The sequence below is a fragment of the Cryptomeria japonica genome, chromosome 5 (assembly GCF_030272615.1).
Source record: "Cryptomeria japonica chromosome 5, Sugi_1.0, whole genome shotgun sequence".
Lineage (NCBI taxonomy): Eukaryota > Viridiplantae > Streptophyta > Pinopsida > Cupressales > Cupressaceae > Cryptomeria > Cryptomeria japonica.
In genome coordinates, this window is record NC_081409.1 from 876096835 (window position 1) to 876119162 (window position 22328).

Genomic DNA, 22328 nt, shown 5'->3' on the forward strand with positions numbered 1-22328 from the left:
GATGCAGATTGGGCTAGGAGTGTCAAAGACAGGAAAAGCACTTCTGGTATTTGTTTCAGCTTAGGATCCGCAGTGATCTCTTGGGCTTGCAGAAAACAATCCTCTATTGCACTAAGTATTACTGAAGCTGAGTATATTGCAGCAAGTGTTGCTTCTAGAGAAGCAGTGTGGCTTCATAAGCTTCTTGTTGGGTTGTTTGGACAACCTTGGGCACCTACAATTATACATTGTGATAATCAGAGTTGTATCAAGATGTTTGTCAATCCAGTGTTTCATGACAGGTCAAAACATGTGGAAACTCATTATCACTTCATTCGAGATATGGTGCAAAGAGGTGCTATTCAGCTGAAGTATGTCAGCACTGATGATCAGACTGCAGATATCCTCACCAAGCCTCTATCCAAGGTGAAGTTTGTGTACTTCAGAAACAGGCTTGGGATTTCAGAAAATGAGACCTTGGTTGAGAAGGAGTCTCATCTCCAATGATGCATTGTGTTGCATCAACCACCCTCTGCGGGCAATGTAAGGTAGTAGTCTTCTCAAGGAGAAGAATAATTGTTACCATCCTCTGCGGACAATGTAAGATGGTAGAAAAGATCCTCACCACCCTATGCAGGCAATGTAAGGTGGCTTCAGTCTTTGCTTGTGTGCAAGATGAAAAGATCTTTTGTCATGTAATTCCAAATCTTTGTTTGTGTGCAAGATGGAAGACCTCTGATTATGTAATTCCATTCTATGCTTGTGTGCAAGATGGAAGTCTACTATGTTCTGATTATGTAATCCATTCTTTGCTTGTGTGCAAGATAGAAGATAGCGATTTTCTGATTATATTCTCTTCCCCCTAATTAAGAGGGAGTGTTGGTTTTTAATTAGGGTGAAGAACGGATTCCAATTGCCTAAGGCAACATTGGAATCCACCCTTAGGGATGGGCCCTTTTCCTCACACGCCACTCTCTAGGGCTGGGCCCTTTTCCCACACGCCATCCTCAAATAGGGTTGGGCCCCTTCTCACACACCACCGTCAAATAGGGCCAGCCTCCTAAAAGGACACACTACATCCTTAGCACCAAATACCTCATTCAAAGGCCGACCTAATTAAGTATGAGATGGGTATAAATAAAGATGCAAAGTGAAACATTAGATACTTGCAAAATACATATCATTTGTGAAATTCAGTATGCCATCAGCTAATGCAAAATACATCAGAAACGTGCGAATTTATCTCCAGTCAACTGCGAACTTTGTAGCTCCTCCTTCATTATCATCTCTACTACTGAAAGTGCGATCTCCATTCAAGTAGAGGTGTTGGCCCTACATATAATCTCAGAACTGTAGCAGACCTACGAATATTGAAATAACAGATCTGATTGTTGATTCACCCACTAAGGGGAAATGCAGACTTAAACAGTAGACTACAGACCTATTGGAGACAACCTAAGAAGCAGCTTGTGTGCTGACCTATTTGCTAAGTGAACTCCTTCATCAAAGCCCTAAGAGATAAGTTGTAATCAGAAAATTATGCTTAATTCATAATCAGATCCGAGGATCTTTCTGTTGATTATAACTAGGTAGAATGCGGATTCCAATTGCCTTAAGGAACATTGAAATCCGCCAAGGGCTGGACCCTTCTCCTCTCACACGCTACTCATAGGGCTAGGCCCTTCTCATCCCACACGCCACTCTTAGGGCTGGGCCTTATACATCACGACACTCCTTAACACCACGCTACATGCAAGATAACATGCTTACATGAATAGGGCCGACCCTATCTAATAAAGCATTTCGGTTAAAGTGATGCAAATAAATTAAAGGTTATTAATTCATCATAGGCCGACATAAATGGATCTTGCATCACATATAAATAAAGACACATTCACCTCATTCAAACATACAATCAACATATCCTTCATGCAAATTACACATCTGCCTAAATGCAAAGTTTGAAGAAGGAATGATCAGAATTATCTCTGCCATTGAAGGTGCTAACATTAAGGGCAAACACCATCATCAAGGAAGCCGAATTATCTCTGCCATTGAAGGTGCTAACATTAAGGGCAAACACCATCATCAAGGAAGCCGAACTATTCCAGAATCAAGGCGCTAAAGTTGCAGCCCAGTCTCAAGCAAAAAGTGCAGACTTAAGATGCACTAAATGTGCAGATCTAGGGTATGAGCCTGACTGCTGGTTGGTGTGTTTAAGGGGCAGACCTAATGCTCATGAAAGTGCAGACCTGTTGCCCTAAGAGCAGACATTCCAGACATCTTCAAGTACTTGAGATAAGTGTTGCAACCTGTTGTGACCATTTCACACATCGCCCCATCGCAAATGGGGACCCCCTCTTTTTGCTGGTCTTTCGCTCGTTTTCGCTTTCGTTTTTAGGATTTTGTTAGTCAGTTAGTTGTCTGGATTTAGGGCCAAGCCTTGGGGTTTTAAATTTTGTCTTTTCAAGCCAAAATCCAGTCGTTTTTGAGAGCTTTTGAGCTTCCTTTTCTAGGATGCAAATTTTGAATGCAATGAGTTCGCCAAAATGGTCTAATTTTCAATTGGAATGTTGATGCAGAGCTTAAATTTGTCTAAGTATTGAAAGTGAAATGTGAATTTTTGTCCGGTTGAATATTTTGACCAAATTTTGACTTTTTTTATTTTGATCCTGGGCATTGGAATTGATTTGTTTTCACCTCGTGAAGTGTTAAAATGTGAAAAATCATGTTATTTTGGCCTGTAGGAGCAAAATCGCTCCTGTCCCTCAGTGAAGGACGGGAGCTCATTTTCAAATATCTCATTGTCCCTGCAGAGTCCAGACAAATTTCGAGTTCGAAGTGATGGGGAACGACGAGATCTTTCCATTGAATATAAATTGAAGATTTTCATGAGCACAGAAGCGCCTCCAGGAGGAAAATCGCTCCTGTCCCTCAGTGAAGGACCGGAGCTACAATTCAAATTTCGCCTTGTCCTTGCAAGATTTTGATGACTTAATGATTTGAGGACGTCCAAAGGAAGATGCTTTGCCAAATGAATATAATTTGAGATGCAAAAACGAAGGAGAATGACCTATATTGACAAAATCGCTCCTGTCCCTCTCCAAGGGACCAGGGCGAAATACCTTATAGCTCCCGTCCCTCTCCCAGGGACCAGAGCGATTTCCTTCATTATGCAAAATCCAGACAAAGGTCAAGGCAAGTTTACGTTCAAAAACAAGGAAAAACATGAGATAAATGCGTTGAATATAAATTGAAGATTTTTGGGACGTTCACAAAGGTTCTAAATGCCTAGTTCGCTCCTGTCCCTCAGGAAGGGACCAGAGCGATTTTTGATATAATTGATTTTCTTGCAAAGTTACAAACAATGTCAAGGCATGAACGAATAGAGTGAAGAAGGACGAGTTCGTTGAATATAAACTCGGAACCTGGCAAGGTGAGATAAAGGCTACAAAAGGAGGATCGCTCCTGTCCCTCTCCAAGGGACAAGGGCGATACAAGGATGATGTTGCTTCCTACGCAAGTTCAAAGACGATCCAAGTTAAGTCAAGGTGGCGAGGGACACTTCAAGACTTTTTCAGCAAGCACAAACATTCAAAGGTCGTCGCAATGATGAAATTCGCACCCTATAGCCTAGTTCGCTCCTGTCCCTCAGGAAGGGACCAGGGCGATGTTGAATGCATTGGCCATTTCATGCAAAATTTACGTAAGGACAAGACTTCGCAATGTTTTAGAGGGTTCAAGGCATCGTATGAAGATAATTCGCAAGGGTTTTCAACGTCCAAACATCGCCAAACAATGTAAAAGCCTCACATCGCTCCTGTCCTTTGGACAAGGACCAGGGCGATCTTATCAAAACACTTACGTTCCTTCAAGATCAAAGCAAAGCAAGGTTAGGAAGAGCGAAGGACAGCGTCTAGAGGACATTGCAAAGGAGATCAAAGTGTAAAGTTGCCAAGGTCAAGGAAAAGGACATGGATCGCTCCTGTCCCTCTCCAAGGGACAAGGGCGATGACCCCTTAAAATGACCAAACACATAATGAAGACAAATGAATCAAGCGCAAAAAGAACAAGTAAAGTGTGTTATTCGCCAACAATGAAAGATCGAAATTAAAAGATGCAAGATGAACGTGGAAACAAGAAGATCGCTCCTGTCCTTTGGACAAGGACCAGGGCGATATGCACTTAAAAGACACCCATATGCGCACACAAGGCAATCAAATTCGAAAGACCATCGAGATGATCGATTTTCAACATGGAGATGAAGGAGTTGGACGTAAGAAATGCAAAAATCGAGGACAAAAATGTTGAATCGCTCCTGTCCCTCTCCAAGGGACCAGAGCGATGAGGTACGTCCCTTTGTTTTCCAGTTTTGGCGTCAAAATAAACAATTCGAATTTTCCTCAAATGCTAAATCGATTCAAAAATTGAATATCCATTTTATTTAGCATTTAATATGGCGTTATCTTTTATTAATTATTTTTTGCCTTTATTTAAAAATCGAAATTCACATTTAAAAAACGCAAGGCATTTATAATTAATTAATTAATTAATAAAAATCGATTTGGAGCGCTCAATTAAGCAAGTCGGCCTTGTTATTTTATTGAAAATCATTTAAAAAATGGTTTTATTTATTCAAGTCGGCCAAAGTGGGTAAAAGGTGTGAAGCGCTATATAAGGGGAGTGGAAATTTTCATTTTCACATAATCATTTTTACCTTTCTTCATGCGAATCGAGGAGAGGCGAATATAGTGCGAAGTGTGTTCAAAGGTGGTGCGAATTCAAACCAAGGGTGGCGCTTAGTTATCAAAGGGTGGTGCGAATTTGAAGACCACACCAAATGCGAACTTGAGGATACATTAAGGCGAATTTGCTAAAGACTTGGAGGATTTGTTTGAGCGATTTGTCAAGGGCAAATTTGAAGATCATTTAAGACCACGTCTAAGGCGATACTTGAAGATCACGTTCACTCCAAAGGTGGCAAAGTCAATTTTGAGGAGATCATATTGAAGATTATTTTATACCTCAATTTTGCCTAGGCGAATTTTGTTTTTGCATTCTAGAGTTAGCTCTCTATTGAGGTATGGCGATTTAATTATTATTGCTTTATTTATTCGTCGTCATATTTCAAATTTTGAAATTTTGAATTTTGAATTTCTAAGCTCAATCGTTTATTTTAGGAAATGATAACTCTAAAGACTTATCATGAGGTTTCCTAAAAGCTTTTCTCTCTTATTTACGCTATTTATTGCAAAATATAGTTCTTATAATGAAATGTTGTGTAGGTATGGCGACCCCAAAGGCGGGGGCATCCACCAGCCGCTCGGCTCTCATGAAAGAAGATCAGAAGACCGAAGAAGTGGAGACCAAGATCGTGTCGAAGTGGAGCAACATTGGAGATACAAACTTGGGGAACTTTAGCACAAAGAAGTTTCGGGAGGTCCCTTACATTGGCAAGCCATCACCTGTCGCCCGGAGAATAATAGAGAGTGGCATCATCAAGGCGGCCGGTTTTCCTCCAGCTATTCAGTGCCACGAGTTGATGATCGAGTGTGCCCGTCACTACAATCCACAGTCCAGGACAATTGTGTCCAACGAGGGAAACACTTTGGCGTACCTTTCAGAGGAAGCCATAAGTGAGGCTTTCCATCTTCCAGAGCACAGGGACATGATATATAAGAGCATTGAAGGAGTCAGATCAGTGTACGATGATGATCCAGATGCTTGCCTAAGCATAATCAACAAGAACTGGCTACTTAAGAGTCGTCCCCGTCTGAGCAAAGTACCGAACACACCGCATAGAATTGATTTCCAGGAGGAGTACAGAGATTTGATTACCATGCTCAACAGAGTTACAGGAGCACCTCATGCCTTCTATTTTGAGAAATGGATGTTTTACTTCATCCAGGTGATTGTTCAAGGAAAGGGTACGATACATTGGGCTAGGATAATTAGCCATTGCTTAGACGTACAGTTGAGAAGACTCAGGGCTACTAAGTCCTTCCACATGAGTTCATACGTCATCTATGCGTTGATCAGAAGTATTGAGTACGCAGGACTACCTCACAGAGGAATGATTGGAAGAGGACCCGGCGAGGTCAGAGCTTGTGAATCCTATACCTACTTGCATCATCCACCAGGGAAAAACTACAAGTTAGTCAATGATACTTTCACGATGAACATCACAAGGACGTTGCAAGGAGGGATTCACAACAGATTATCTCAGGATGCCCAGGAATTCATCAAGAGGTACGGTGCTTGGTTCATTCAGTTTCCCAAGTTCACTTACATTAGAGTGCATGGATGTCCTTTACCTCCATACATGTTGCCGAGGTACCCGACAGACAGAATTGTGTTACTTGAGGTAACAAGGCAGTTGGCAGCATATGTGAAGGCATTCAGACACAGACATCATAATGGAGTTCAGGTACCTATTATTTTGGGTAATTCAGTTGAGGTATGTCCTAATGTCTTAGCCATGGATGACGCAGAGAAGGAGTTAGCCTTGTATTCTTTTTCATCTTTTGCTTGGAGGAATAGCTTTGATCCCCATGGATATTTAGAGGAGACGGTCGGTAGAAGATTTAAACATGAGCACCAAATTGAAGATTTTATGATGAATCTCCTAGATGATCTCGAAGTGAAACGAAAGATACATTCTAGATTGCCTTTGGATTTCATCAGGAAATGCAGGATTTACAGAGTGGCCGACCAAGCTCAGGACAACGGCAGGCACATCCAGTCTTCATATGATAGAGAAAGCAAAACGATAAGTTTGAATTGGAATGAGCCCGAGGTCGTGGATTTAGATGATTTGATGGCACCAGTCTTGTCTTGTACTCGTAGATGGGTAGACGTTCAGCATCAGAAGTTGAGAGAACAAGGCGTAGCTATGTCTTTTACTTTGGAAGAAAAACCAGCCGAAGGTGGAGCAAGTGTTAGTGAAGGCAATCCTAATCCTAGGAATTCAGGTGAAGGTAACCTTCGGTGTGCCAGTGAGGGCAATCTCCATTCGAGAGGTTCGAAGAGAAAGGAAAGATCAGAAAAGAAAGAGTCTTCCAAGAAAAAGCAAGGTACCAACAAAGATCAAACACCAAGTACTTCTTCCAGACCGGAAAATAGAACAGTTCGAGTGGAAGAGTCCATGGAGTCGATGGTACAGAATGACAGACAAGAGGAAGGACAGGCACAGCATGTTTCGTCAGATGGATCTCTCCAAGACTATGATTTAGAAGAAGATAATGAAGTAACATCTCCTCCCAGACAAGGAGAAATAGTACATAAAGAAATTCAAGTTCAAGAGACAAGATCGAATATCCCAGATTGGTTGAAGGAAAGATTAACCAAGGTGATCGTAATTGAGGACGAGGACAATGCAATTGATTTAGAGAGCCTTGTTAGACGTTCACATGTGATAATAGAAAAGAAGAAGGCTACAAAGATGTCCAAGATGATTCGAGATGAGACTGGATCTAGAAAACTGCAGATAGCTACACCGGCAGCAGATAAATATGAGGGTGAGATCCTAGCAGAGGATTACGATGTACAGACTTTTGAGTTAGGACCATCCACAGCAGAGCAGACTTTAGATGATGCCACCGACACATTTGAGGCATTGAAGGACAAGTTTAGAGAAGAAGTAGAAAAGAATAGAAAGCTGGAGAGAGAGGTCGGTGCATGGAGGACATATTTCAGTCACATCAATGAACCTTTGGGACGTCAGGATCCAGTTAGATCACCAGTGCAGGCATTGCCCCTTCAATCGATCAATGAGGCAGAAAGATTCAGGAACCTGGTCCAGCGTACATGCAGTTGGATGGATAGATCTCACACAGTGGCCACAGAGTTTGTTTCAAGGATGGCGAAGATCACCCATCAGGCTATCCAAGTTCTTGAGATAATCCACAGATTGATGGCAACAGTAGCTGCATTCGCCCATACCAAGGACGTTGTCATCCCTGTCTTGAAAGTAATAAGACACACATCCAGAAGAATTTTAGCGCAGGAGAGGATCTTAGAAGGTGATTCTCACAGTTTGTTTCAGTGGTCAACCTTACTCCATATAAAGAGTGTTCTCTTCGAGGACATCAGTGTTAGATGTGGTCAAGTTGAGGAGGTGATCAATCCGATCCAGGACAGAGTATTTGAGGTACTTCGTACCATTCTTGGCAGAAGGATCGAGGTCGAGACAGATGTGGATATACAAGAATTTGAGGATAGAATCAAGATCATCTTTCGCAAGGATGCAGATGTTACAGATGAGCAGTATGATCAGATGTATGCCACCATGCTCCTGATTGATAGAACAAAGGAACTTGAACCTACTTGGGACACAGCTCTTCTCGATGCATTCGATCAGGTCATCCACTTAGAAGAGAGTATCAAGAATCTTCCCGAGATTCCAATCACAGAAATCGAAGAAATCGTGACAAAATTCATTGCATATGCTAAGAAAGAGAATTGGAAAGGGAATAAGATTCTAGATGAAAGGTTGTTACAGATGACATGACATCTTATTTCTCATTGGTTGATACCTCCTAGATTTTTGTGCCAAATTTAATATTTGGCTATGTATTTAATATTGTTCAGTAAAAAGGAGGTCATTTGTAACAAACCCTAATTAGGGTTTAGGTGTCATGATCTTGTCCATTGATTTGTTTTCAATCTGGACCTTTCATTGTAACTGGGGATGCTATTTATACCCCCATTTTTTCATTTCGTTTGATAAGAGGAAAATAGTTAATAGTCGAATAGTCAGATAAGAGTGAAATAGAGAGATTAGAGTTAAAAGCAATTTTTATTTTGTAGCAAGATTGAGTCTTGAAGAGAGAAATTCAAGCAATTGTTGTATATGATGACTTGGAAATCAATAAAATATTGAAGTTATGGTGTTTTGTTGCAAATTTCTTAAGTTATCTTCATGGTTGTTGGATGTACTTGAATCACGCTCAATCAAAGTAGTTTGTTAATTTGAAAGACTAAGTGTGGGATTTGATATTTGGTGGGATTCGCAATCCAAACCACTAGCTTCTTGCTGATTGTAGGAACGCCTTGCGTGGTCGACTGGAGAACATTTTGAGTCCTTAACCCTCAAGCATTTTCGTATCTAGGATATGTACCTTCGTAGTAGTGTCCTTGGTCTTTGATGCATTGAACATCATTATTACCTTAGAAGATCGCACTAATTTCAATTGAGTTGTTATCTTATGGCAAAATTGAAGTTGGTTGAGTCTTGCCAAATCTCATTCATGCTAAGTCGTTCATAGGGTTAGGCTAGATTAGACTTCCTTAAACCCTATCCTTTTGCTTTTTTTTTGAAAGTTCCTTTTAGATTAGTAAAATCTTCGAGCTTTGAATACGTAAGACCCCTTGGAGGAAACAGCAAATCACATCATACCACTAAAAAGCTTGTCCACACGTGGAGACCCCACTAAAAGAACCTTGGAGTCTATCTAACTGATCCATTACGCGAATCTTCAGCAGTTAGAGACTATTTTCTCAAGAGAGGATAAGATGCCTATTGGTATTTTATTCTGTGTATGATTGTGTACAAAATACACGTCAACACAACCATTATATGAATATAATCCATAATCAGATCTGAGGATCTTTTCTAGCTGGGTTTTTCCTCCTGAGAGGTTTTCCCAGGGTAATTGTGTTTTGTTCTTATTTGTTCATTTCTATGCTATACCTAGATCTAGAAATCTCTAAATTTTAACAACAAACAAATTAATTAGAAACTAAATTCTGATTTCTAAGTTTTACATTAATCTGAAAGTATAAAATCAACATGGTATCAGAGCTATAGGCTAGATCAACTTTCAATTTTCAGAATTTAGTACTCCTTTATTTCCAAATTGTTGTCTCATTCACTGGTTAGGTTAATGGGGCTGGAAGTTGAAGATAGGCTTGATGGAAATATCAGAGATAGGTTCGTACTAACCAACGATCAGATTTAATCATGTAATTTCAGTCTCTTGTCCTTTCCTTCTTTGGTGACATGTTAGTAAATATAAGAATCTCTCAATAAGATGACTTTGATAACAATGAAAACATTAAATGTTAAATGAACGAATCTTCTATTTTAGTCCTTGTTAAACCAAATATTATAAGAGGATGCTTGGTTAATTAAGGTTGTTGTTAAGGGCTTATTATTTTGGGCTGCAACTTTATGTAGTGGTTAAGATCTGATTTAAATAAGAGTTGCAGATCTAAGTGTGAAAGGGTGTGTCTCTTGCCAAAGAACATACATGATGAGGAGGTGTGACCTCTCCCTCATATTGAGAGACATAAAGGAAAGAAATCAAAGCATCCAGTGATATCACCTCGGATCAGATCGGATCATAACTATTTTTAAGTTACAGGTAGTAACATCTTTGTTCTAGGTGGTATGCATGGGGATGTGCTTAGTGCATGCTTAATATATGATACCTGATAATGTTCTTATGCAGAATTTAATAATAACATTAATATGGACTGCAATATGTATGACAGTTATACTTAATTTCATATATATTCATAACACATGACAAGTTAGTATACTTATAGCCTAATACTTGTTACTATTGTCAGTATTTCAAAAAGTTGAGAATGGAGTTGTTTCCAAAGAGGGGCAGTCTAAATCCAATCAATAGGATGATTCCCAAGATAGGGTAAGGATCAGCATCCCGTAAACTTTGAGGGTATGGTCCCAAGATAGGGTAAGGGCTTGGAACTGTAAACCTTGAGGGAGCCTATTGTATCTTGGTCTCTGAGCGCTTTGGTAACATAGCCATCCCCTTCTTCCTTAGAACTGAAGTAGTAACGTAGGTTGACACTTGCATTAAGAATTATGGATGATAAAATTAATTATCTAGTATAATATAATTAGTTCTCTAGTATGGTAAATGAACAATTTACTCATCAATAATTGATAAATTAATTTAGAATATCACAAATTGATTCATGTTAAGATAGATTTTGTCTTCTAATCAATTTAGTTGAAGTCATAAGTATTTTGAAATAGATTAAATTATGGTTAAAACAGACCTAAACCTAGTAGGGGAAATCTTGTGTACGTGCATGTCTGTGACCTGATCAATTAAATACTAAAATTAAATATGGAAGTATGCCCACATTAAATATCTAGTGCTTAATTGTTCCAATGAGTGAGATCAAAACAAAGAAGAAAAGTTGAACTTCATATATGTGTAAAGACATTGCGAACTTGAATATTTCCTCTCTGTTTTGAACTTCGTTTAATTTGTGTGTGCCTTTATCTATGTGCATAAGGGAAAATAAGCCAGTTACATAAGTATCGCTGCTAATTGAGTAAATGAAGTATTCATTAAATAAGTGAGTTAGGAATTTATTGTTCAATGCTTGTATTTGCTGTTGGATATATAGAGGTTGATCTGAAACCTTTTATCAGAATTATTTTATTATATGTTGTAGCTTACTAATTCATGGAAGTATAGGCTCTCACTATCGTTGCTTGGTTAGTATCTTCATTGGTAAGTATACTTCTTGTAAACATTCTATTAGTACTTCCTCACCTATTATTTGATTGAGTTTTGACTATCAATTGAATGATTCTATAATAGTTACATAAAACTGACTTTTCAGTTGAGTATTTACCATCATGAAGTGTGAAGTATGGTGATGTACAAGTTTTCAAGGTTATGTGTTACAGGTTGGCTCTTTTAATTTGTGTCACATAAGTATTGTCTCAGCATTCTATGGATCATTGGTTATACTGTTAAAAGAACGCATCTAACTTATCATGAATGTTGTGATCCTCACCCAAGGTCATTTTTATATAACCTCATATAGTAGGTGATGTATGTCGAGGGGCAAGGCCTTACTGACATCAAAAATCCATAAGCTTGGATTGATGTGACTTCAGAGGGAGCTTTAAAGTAAGGCATAAGGATCTTCTCACTCAATTAGAAGAAGTTTGAGGATATGTCCTGATCATAATTGCACCATGGGTCCAACTCATAAAAGGTGAAGTTGGCATTTCTCATCCTTGTTTATGAATAATTATGATCTATGATGCTTGGCTAGCAGTCTGATATTGAGGATTAAGAGGGAGCCCTATGACCTTCAATAAAACTCTTGTTATGAAAGAGTATTTGATAAGCCTAGGGTTTTTGTAAAGATTCTAACCTGTTCCTTAAAGTATTTGAAATGTTAATTCTGATGATCAAACTCTGACATAAAGATAGTCTCATGATTTGATATAAGCTTGAGATAGACTTGGAGCTATGGAGAACACCGCCTTGGTTGAGAGGGAGTCTCAACCCATGTGATACATTGTGTTGTATCAACCACCCTCTGCGGGTAATGTAAGGTGGTAGTGTAATCTTCTCAAGGAGAAGTGTAATTGTTAACCATCCTCTGTGGGCAATGTAAGATGGTATTGTAATCTTCTCAGGAAGAAGTGTAATTGGTAACCATCCTCTGCGGGCAATGTAAGATGGTATTGTAATCTTCTCAGGGAGAAGTATAATTGTTAACCATCCTCTGCGGGCAATGTAAGATGGTAGAAAAGATCCTCTCCACCCTCTGCGGGCAATGTAAGGTGGATCCAGTCTATGCTTGTGTGCGAGCTGGAAAATTATGTTATGTAGTTCCATTCTATGCTTGTGTGCAAGATGGAAGACTAAAATATTTCGATTATGTTTATTCCATTCTTTGCTTGTGTGCAAGATGGAGGACTATGTTTTCATTCTATGCTTATTGTGATGTCCCCTTCTAGCTAGAGATATCACTCTAGCTTGTGATTAGCCTACCAAAGACCCTCGTAGGCTAGTAGGATTGGATAGAGGGTCACCTTGGCGTGGAGATCTTCCGGGGACAGAGCAGAGTACACTTCTGGGTTGCCAGAGTTTGTTTATGATGAGTTTTGCTTTGAGTTTGGCTTGGTTAGGCTATTTTTAGCAGTTGGAGATGGACCCCTGCCATTTTTAGCAGACATCACGGTCATATGGGTGGTCAACTGGTGAGCTCCAATTTCAGACTGCATAGCTAAATTGAAAGTATTCATGGAGTTAGACAAGTTTGAATAACTTAGCATTTATTATTAAGTGATTTAATAATAAAGTTATAAAGTGACTATATTATAATCACTTAACTTGAGGGTCAACTCATCATTAGACGGGGCCATGTTTTTAATTAAATTATCTGAGCCAGACTATTGAAATATTAAAATTAAATGCCCATTTAATGATTAAAATCGTTTTGACACCCAAAGTGAAATTAAATGAAACTACAAGCAAAATTGTAATTAAGAGGATTACGATTTGCAAAAAGGATATATAGCGTTGAGTTTGGAAAGAAGGGGATAGATTGCTATTTTGCTATTTTGACATTGTGAAATTGAAAGGGTTTTGCTCTGGAGACTAGGGTTTTCAGCCACCATTGGAGGACGTAGTTGCTTCAATGTTCACCATTTGAGCTGATGAAATATTCAGTGATATTTGGTTTCAGAAAGACTTCATTCAGAGGTCTTATTTGCATCTAATTGTGCAGAATTGAAGAATAAATTCATGGGAAATTATTGCAGATTTATTGAAGAAATTTTGGTGATTAACAAGTACGGTATAGATTGCTATAGTACCGCCGTACGGACTGGTACAGTACCGCGTGAACAGTAAAAAAATTTAAGATTAAAGTTTGCAGTTTGTAGATTTTCATCTACTGGGACAGCAAAAATCAGGTTTTTATCTTACATTGTAATGAATTTGTTTTTCAGGCATATTGGCCATAGAACAGAACAAACATTCCCTTGATAGTCTCATAAATTAATCCCAGCAGTAATATTATTGTTTCAAAATTATTTTAAGCATAGGAGTTTATTTCAGTATTGTATCATTGCTCATTATTACCAAAAAAAACACAAAAAAAATCCATAAACATTCAAAAACCAAAACAAATTCAAATCAACTGCATTCAAAAGAAACAGTCAGCAGAGGAGAGCCAAGTTGGGTTCTTACACTTATGGAGAGCAATGATTATGTATCTCCACTCTATGCTTGGGTGCAAGATGGAAGATTATGATGTTACATTCTTCTTTGGGAGAAGACTGAGGTAAAGACAATGTATGATGGATATACGCAATTGATGGCATGGAAAGACTCCATGATGTGCATAAATAATTGTGTATGTATTCATGACTTGCAAGTGTGCATCCACTCTCCACAGGCAGTACAAGGTGGATACTATGGGCTACTATTTGTGGCTACTTGTTGTGATCCTCTCTCAGGAATATTTGAAGTTGACAGCTAAGTTCAAATTACAATTTAAACATTGTATGTATTACTTAGGGCTGGGCCCTAATCTTGTAACCAGGTTGTAAGGTTATCTTTCTCCCTAGTTAAGAGGGAGTGTTGATTGTAACTAGGTAGAATGCGGATTCCAATTGCCTTAAGGCAACATTGGAATCCGCCAAGGGCTGGGACCTTCTCCTCTCACACGCTACTCTTAGGGCTGGGCCCTTCTCATCCCACACGCCACTCTTAGGGTTGGGTCCTATACATCACGACACTCCTTAACACCACGCTACATGCAAGATAACATGCTCACATGAATAGGGCCGACCCTATCTAATAAAGCATTTCGGTTAAAGTGATGCAAATAAATTAAAGGTTATTAATTCATCATAGGCCGACATAAATGGATCTTGCATCACATATAAATAAAGACACATTCACCTCATTCAAACATACAATCAACATATCCTTCATGCGAATTACACATCTGCCTAAATGCAAAGTTTGAAGAAGGAATGATCAGAATTATCTCTGCCATTGAAGGTGCTAACATTAAGGGCAAACACCATCATCAAGGAAGCCGAATTATCTCTGCCATTGAAGGTGCTAACATTAAGGGCAAACACCATCATAAAGGAAGCCGAACTATTCCAGAATCAAGGCGCTAAAGTTGCAGCCCAGTCTCAAGCAAAAAGTGCAGACTTAAGATGCACTAAATGTGCAGATCTAGGGTATGAGCCTGACTGCTGGTTGGTGTGTTTAAGGGGCAGACCTGATTCTCATGAAAGTGCAGACCTGTTGCCCTAAGAGCAGACATTCCAGACATCTTCAAGTACTTGAGATAAGTGTTGCAACCATTATATGAATATAATCCATAATCAGATCTGAGGATCTTTTCTGGCTGGGTTTTTCCTCCTAAGAGGTTTTCCCAAGGTAATTGTGTTTTGTTCTTATTTGTTCATTTCTATGCTATGCCTAGATCTAGAAATCTCTAAATTTTAACAACAAACAAATTAATTAGAAACTAAATTCTGATTTCTAAGTTTTACATTAATCTGAAAGTATAAAATCAACAGTAAAGACATATAAATGGAGATTGCAAATGAAGGAATGGAACAAGAGACAATAGGAAGAGCAATTGGGCAAGAAGCCGCAAGAGCTTCAGATTTACTAATAATAATTGGCCGGTTCAGATATATTTACAGATATTGGGTATGATGCATAAGGCATTGACTATGATTTTACTGATTTGTTATATTGTCTTCCATGTAGAAATGAATGTATTGAACATATTATTGTTAATATTTATTTATATAATCCTATCCTGCCATTATGATATACATAATAGAGTATATATATGTAAGATTCTTTAATACTTAAAACAACAAACTAGCCCATTATGGAGGAGAGAAGGTATATATGAGGGATGCAAGTAGCTAGGGATCCATTCAAGTAGAGACACCCCAAGTGGGGCTGGGAGTCTGAATGGCGGGTGTCATTCCGTGCTCCTGGGCTTGATAGAATGGCTTGAGGCACCTTGTATGATCTCCCAAGGGCTCCATAATGTGGATGGGTCGTTAGGGAAAGTATTATTGAATCCCTTGTGCTCTCTATCATAAGAGGATGGATAATAAAACATGGATAGGTAGTGCAGATACAAGCATTCCACTATATAGACCATTCCATGCTGGATGTCCAATGTGCCTACCACTCGGAGCCAAGAGGGTGAGTGTCCGCTCTTGGGCTTAGTGTCAAGATTGCTTCAGGCCGATCCTATCATGCTCCTTCATTCCAAACTCTATCGTGATTAGACCTCTCTAATGAATTATGATAGTTATATGTGTTTGTACTTATATGTGTAATTACTAACCCTAATGGAAATAATTAAAATTTATGAATTATATATTTTATATTGTTTAATATGGTTGCAGGACTTAAATCAGGGTTTATCACATTAAAAGGGCATTTCTAAATTTCTTCCATCTCTTAGTTGAATGGAATTTGTGATTCTAGGGAAAATTATCCTAAATTTATTCCATCTCTTATTTGAATGGAATCTGTGATTCTAGGGCAAATTCTAGGGTAATCCCAAAAGGGGGACATTACAGATGTCAATAAATCAGATTTCTGTTATGATTTGATAACTTTTTCTGTTGTTCATACTCAGAAATCTGCCTTTGGAATGGACTGAGATATCCTACTTTCTGCATTTAGTTGATCTGATTAATGCAATTCTCTTTGATTGACTTCCTTTTCAACTCCTCCTTATCTTCTCTATATACCTCTTTCAAGGGAGGCAACTCTTCACAAGGGTCGGCCTTCTATTAAAATAAATTTGATTTAATTTAATTTCCCTTAAGGACAAAAACTTCAAAGGGTTCGGCCATGGTTTGATTATGATTTAAATTTTTGCACTTGTAATGTTTTTAAATATAATGTTATTATTCCAATCTGGGTCAGCGTCTCCCAAGGGAACATAATTATTTTATTTTCATTGCCTAGGTTTTATTTATAGAGCTGTCATTTGTATTAACCCTAGGCAGGGCATGACAAAGAGGGCGGAGCTTATCCATAAAGTAAAATTTGTGAATTCAGATGATCCCTCCTGCCAGGAGAATATGAAAATGAAATCATTTGTTGTGGCTTCTCGATGTTCGACGGCACATTCATATAACAGGATGTCTGAGGAGGTGGTTCAGTAAGGTGTTGGGAATAGGGAAATACCTGAACTCCTGTGATATCTTTTGTGTTTCAATGTTTTCCTTTTCAGATGCTTTGTTTGTTAATGTTTTTCGCTTCTACTTTACACCTGCTGCACTCCTGTGCGGGTTGCCAACAGCCATTTTGGGATGGTCTGTAGGTATGTTGCTCTTATTCATTCAGTAGGCTGTGGCCATTGATGTGGCTGCTCGAGGTTGGGTAGCAAAAACATTTAACAGGATGTCCAAGGAGGTGGCTGAATAAGGTGTTGGGCATTGGAAAGCCTCTGAATTACCATCAACTCCCATGATGTGCCTTTTTTGTTAGTGCTTTTGGCTTCTGCTTTAAGCCTGCTGCATCACTGCATGAGCTGTCAACACAGCCATTTTGGTATAGTTTGTAGTTATGTTTCTCTTGTTCACTCGTTGGCTGTGGACATTGTTGTGGCTGCAAGAGGTTGGGCAGCAAAATCATATAATAGGATGTCCAAGGAGGTAGTGAAGTAAGGTGTTGGGCATTAGGAAACCCCTGAACACCCATTATATTGTTTGTGATTTCCAGCTTTCTTTCTGTATGCTTTGCTGGTTAGCATTTTTCGCTTCTGCTTTAGGCCTGCTCCACCCTGTAGAGCTGTCAATGCAGGCCATTTTGGTATGGTTTATAATTATGTTCCTCTTGTTCATTCACTGGGCTGGGGCCCATTAATAGACTCCCAAAAATCGAACCAAACAGAATATAAGGAATGATTCAAATTAGCACTGACAACAAAGAATTGAATATTCAATCTTCAAAAAGTAAAGGGATTCCGAAATGTAGGCAAAACAAAGAAGTTGATTCCATCTGCAATATCTGCCAACAGATGTAAAATAGGAACAAAATAATACTGCAAATAGAGAGATATCAGTGACTGTCTTGAAGAATGAGAACTCCAAACCCTTCTTCTTTTTGGTTCTCAATAAACAATGGCCAGAATCAGACAAACTAAAAGAAAAAGTGGGCACCACATCATGATCAAAATGATCTAGCAGAATCTGTACTCTTGTTGCATGTTGTTACCTTTGTGCATCTGAGATTCAAATGCCTTAGACATCTTCTATCTAAGCCTGAGGTATAATAATCTCTAATTTGAAGAATATGTTGCATTTGTTTATTAATTAGCATTTTGAGGTTTATAAGCTACTTGACACGAAGTCAGCTGGCATTCAACCAATCCTTAAAGTAATCTGTAGAACTGCAACAATATTTATCAGATATCTTAATCTAACATTAAAAAATATTAAAATATCCAGATTCATGCTTAGTACAAAGAATTACGTAATCACAGCATGTTTTTTCTGAGTTATATGGGAAAAGGAGCAAGAAGGAAAAGAGACCTGTACTAACAATGCTATTCCATGTAATAACTATTACATCCAACTTTAACCAAAAACAAGGAGTTTGGAGGGATTAAAGGGTTTGCAGTTCCAGTTGAATTTGTTCTCAATAATGTTTCCAGTGTGACAACACCGCTGATGTCACATAGAATAAGTTTTGTAGCATCTTTTTCAATAAGATCACTGAGATGAGTCATATCTGAATTTAAGTGTTCCTTTGTTGTTAAGGAGACTAAGTACTTCAGAATATCAAGAAAGGTACTTCACATGGGCAGTATTCAAATAAAACTGTTGAAAACAAATGCTCATCGTATTTTTATCTTGAACATGAGATATCCAAATTTTCTGATTAAATTATATATTTATTTATTATTAAAATAGATTTGAGATCACAAAAGGCTCTAGTATAGGTATGAGTATTTATTCATTACAATGTGCAGAAATAAAGTTTAAAGCATAATTACTTATAAGTGACAGAAAAGCTTTACCTGTTTCAAGCACCAACGCATCTGGTGTGATGCTATGATTGCAGAAGATTTTGATGCACTGGGAATAAATTCATCCAATCCATCATCTTTGTAGTTACTGCAAGTACTTTTAATTGCATCTTTCAACAAGGGCAATGTTATGGGCATTAATTCTAGGATTAATCTCTTATCATAACTTATTTTTGTCAAATCCAAACCCTTATCATGATATGAGATTTGGTAACTGGAAGAAACTTTAATTAGATTTTGCTCCTGATCAGAATAAACAGTTTTTGATAAATCCGTGATTGCCTTTGCTGCAAAATCAGACAAATCATTTGGTACCCATGACATCATTACCCCAGCATCATCATCAGCAGATGCAAGTGCCACACAGCATAAGAAGAAGTTTGTAATGTCTTGTAATTCTACACAGTCGTTCACCAACCACTTCCCATCATTTGCCGGCAAGAGAAGATTGAGAGCAGACTTTATTTCTGCAGTTTTTTCGTCAACAATATTATGTTGAGCTGTTGCCAACATCTCCAATAATTGACTGGATAACCTGATGCGTGAGAAATTGTGAGTTAGGAGCCAGAGAAGAAGAGGAACAGCTTATGAAAAATTATTTTACCAACCAGAATTCTCACTCTAAAATGACAATGACATAGGACTTCAAAATTCAACCTATTGCATGACAGAATCTGTCATAAATTACGTTCTCATCATTTGCTGTGCAATGGAGTAAAAACTGATGTTTTAAGAAACAGTTGCTCTTAGTTTCGGGCCATAACTAATTTTTAGACATTATTTATAAAGTACCTTATTTATGGTAGAAATCAATATTTATATTCTGATAATTCCATAGCTCTTGAACTAATCATATCAATAGGCATGTTTGTATCTCCAGGTTTTTTGGGGAATAAGGGTGACTCCAAAAATGCTGTTCATCCATCATTCACAGGGCAATCTGGAATTGGCAGCTACAAACCAAATGTTAAAAATGTGCATCTTTGTACCACTGATAAAGAATTGGTAGCTCTGGTGTCATTTAAGATTTCTGCAAAGTTCAAACAATAGATGTCTATCGGAATAAACCCGAATTTTCTGTAGAAGTAAAAGTTAATCTCCTAACTTTTTCCCTCCCAATTGCTCCCTCATCTAGGAAGACTTCTTATATATGCAGTTGCAACTAATTAGCAATTCAAACAAAAATTGGGAAAAAAGTCAAGAAATTAAAACGTCTAAATAATACTGCTCTACATGCCCTGATCTGGATACAGTAATATTGGTAAATAGATCCCAACGCATGGATCCATTGATTCTCCTGGAGACCTCTTCCTCACCCACACTTCCCTGAAACTTATATTGCAGGGTAATACATAGAGAAGTGACAAAGTATAAAATATGCTCAGACAAGAGGGTGAAAGAGGAAAAAAATAGCTCAGAAAACATGTGTTCTTACCTAACTTCTATTATTATCCAATTAGGATAGGCAGCAGTGATACTTGTGAGAATCAACCTTTTGGATCGCTCTCATGCTGCATAGATCCTTCTTCTAATAAAGAACTAATGCGGTTTATAGCTGTTGATAAAAAATGTGGCTTCTACAAATTTTAAGAATAATTAATACTAAATGGAATCTATAATCTCTGGTGATAACGTCTCTCCACGAGCAAACTCTTCCATGTGGCTTTTGATGCATAAGGACCATAATAAATTGTTGACTAATAATTCTAATCTGCTGAAGAGAGGCTCTATGTACCCTCCATCTAGATCTTTGAGTTAAATGAACTGGGCAACTCATGCAATTACGTTTTTAACATTTCCATCAATAAGGACCATAATACATTGTTGACAGATTATAACCTGCAGAAGAGAGGCTCTATGTACCCTCCATCTAGATTTTAAGTTAAGCAAGCAGGCAACTCGTATAATTAGCTTTTAAACATTGCCATTTTCCAAAACCTGTGAAGAATAAACTCTCTCCTGAATTGTTTTTTAATCCTATCATTTTTCTCTCTATGAAGAATATGATTGTCTTTGGATCCTAGCAGGGTTGACCTCTTTCTTCAACCCTCTTCAGGATTGATGAGCATGAGAATTTTTTTGCCAACATATTCAAGCGGATGATGGTTGCCTACTTCACCATGTTTTGGGAACCATATTGCTTTTTGCCAATGATGATATCCTCCTCTCTTACTCCCCTGACAGCTTACAGAGACAGCTCGATGCCCTTTCTAAGTTTTATGACTTTTGCCAACATGTGGTGAACCTTAATTTTAACCTCGTGACCAAGCTGAGAAATAAACTCGAACTTGCCAATCCACCTAACACCCCACATCCCATATATACCTTTATTTTATTAAAAATTCGGCACAACAAACTAGTGGGTTGCAATGATAACCCCAGTAATCAAAAACGCTCCTATTAAAAAAAATGAAGCGTGTGGAAGAACAAAAAACAATTCAGCAGAAATTTAAAAAATGAAATCCAGATAGAAAGAGTAACAAAAATTAATTTCTAATATGAACAGTAAAAACAAACAAATTACACCCATTCTTCACTAGTCAAAAGACTAAAATTAGAATTAGCTGGAATATGAACATCCAAGAAGTAGGCATGCATGTAATCAAATATTATAGTAATTTGCAGAGCCCCTTGATTAAAGAGTTTACTGACCGTATAAGATTTTGTCGTAGTTTTGTACGGGCATCTATTCCTTTCTCTTCTTCGATTTCCAACTGCTCGGCTGAATAGATTATTTTCTCCATTATTCACCACCCCTCTGTGTAGTTCGGATGTTGAATTGTCCGTCGCCGGAAAACACTCAGGGCAATATTTACCAAATCCAACAGTCGATTCGTCAAAACTGATGCCCTAATTTGTCCATGTCGCCACAGAAAGAGTTTGGTTGTTCCACCGCCCTTCAATGCATCATAAAATTATTTTCTCTACGATCTTGAACTTCGGCAAAATTACAATTAGAAAGAAGAATATAAAACTTACGTATTCGTAGCCGTTGGTTTTACAGCGAAGAAAGCAAAGAAATTTTGAAATTTGCTTCTACCAAATCGAATTTTCCCAGTGCAGCGCTGTGTATTTTACCGCGACAATAAGTCGGTGAGGCTTAACCGGATATTGTAATTTTTTTTAAATATAATAATTAAGGCTTGCATCAAAAAGAGGTGTAGTGGTAATATATTGGAGGGCATCAAGAAAGAGTGATCATAATTTATAGAATGATATAGTAAACATTAAATCTTCTCTAGAATCTTTCATTGTACGTAACTTTTTTATAAAATAAAGAAATAATTAATTAATGAAATATATTATATTGTAAATTTAAGTAAAAAAAAAATGGTGCATGAGGAACTTAGGTGAGAAGAGCAGAGGAGAGAGGATTTCATGCGAGCGGGCTAGAGAAGTGAAGTGTAGAGGAGCAATTCCCGTGGATTGAGAGCTTAGTAATATGAGGGACAACCAGGAGACTATTGGAGTAGGCGAGAGACATGGAATCAAAAGTAGGGTGTTGAGAGATGGGGTGAAGAAATGGA

At 38.1% G+C, this 22328-nt stretch overlaps 1 protein-coding gene across 3 annotated transcripts in view; it reads right to left on the reverse strand.

Annotated features, from left to right (window-relative positions):
• The window catches only part of LOC131067396 (uncharacterized protein At2g39910), a 114053-nt gene extending 92115 nt beyond the window's left edge, over window positions 1-21938 (reverse strand). For all 3 annotated transcript variants that reach the window (XR_009111804.2, XM_058002380.2, XM_058002381.2), the window contains exons 1-3: window positions 21781-21938; window positions 21454-21698; window positions 18793-19336 (exon numbers count right to left, since the gene is read on the reverse strand). Coding sequence is in view for 2 of the 3 variants with exons in the window: in XM_058002380.2 (XP_057858363.1) it covers window positions 18793-19336; window positions 21454-21545 (636 nt within the window). In the remaining variant the exon portion in view is untranslated. The remainder of the gene's footprint in view (window positions 1-18792; window positions 19337-21453; window positions 21699-21780) is intronic.
• Window positions 21939-22328: the final 390 nt, after the last annotated feature.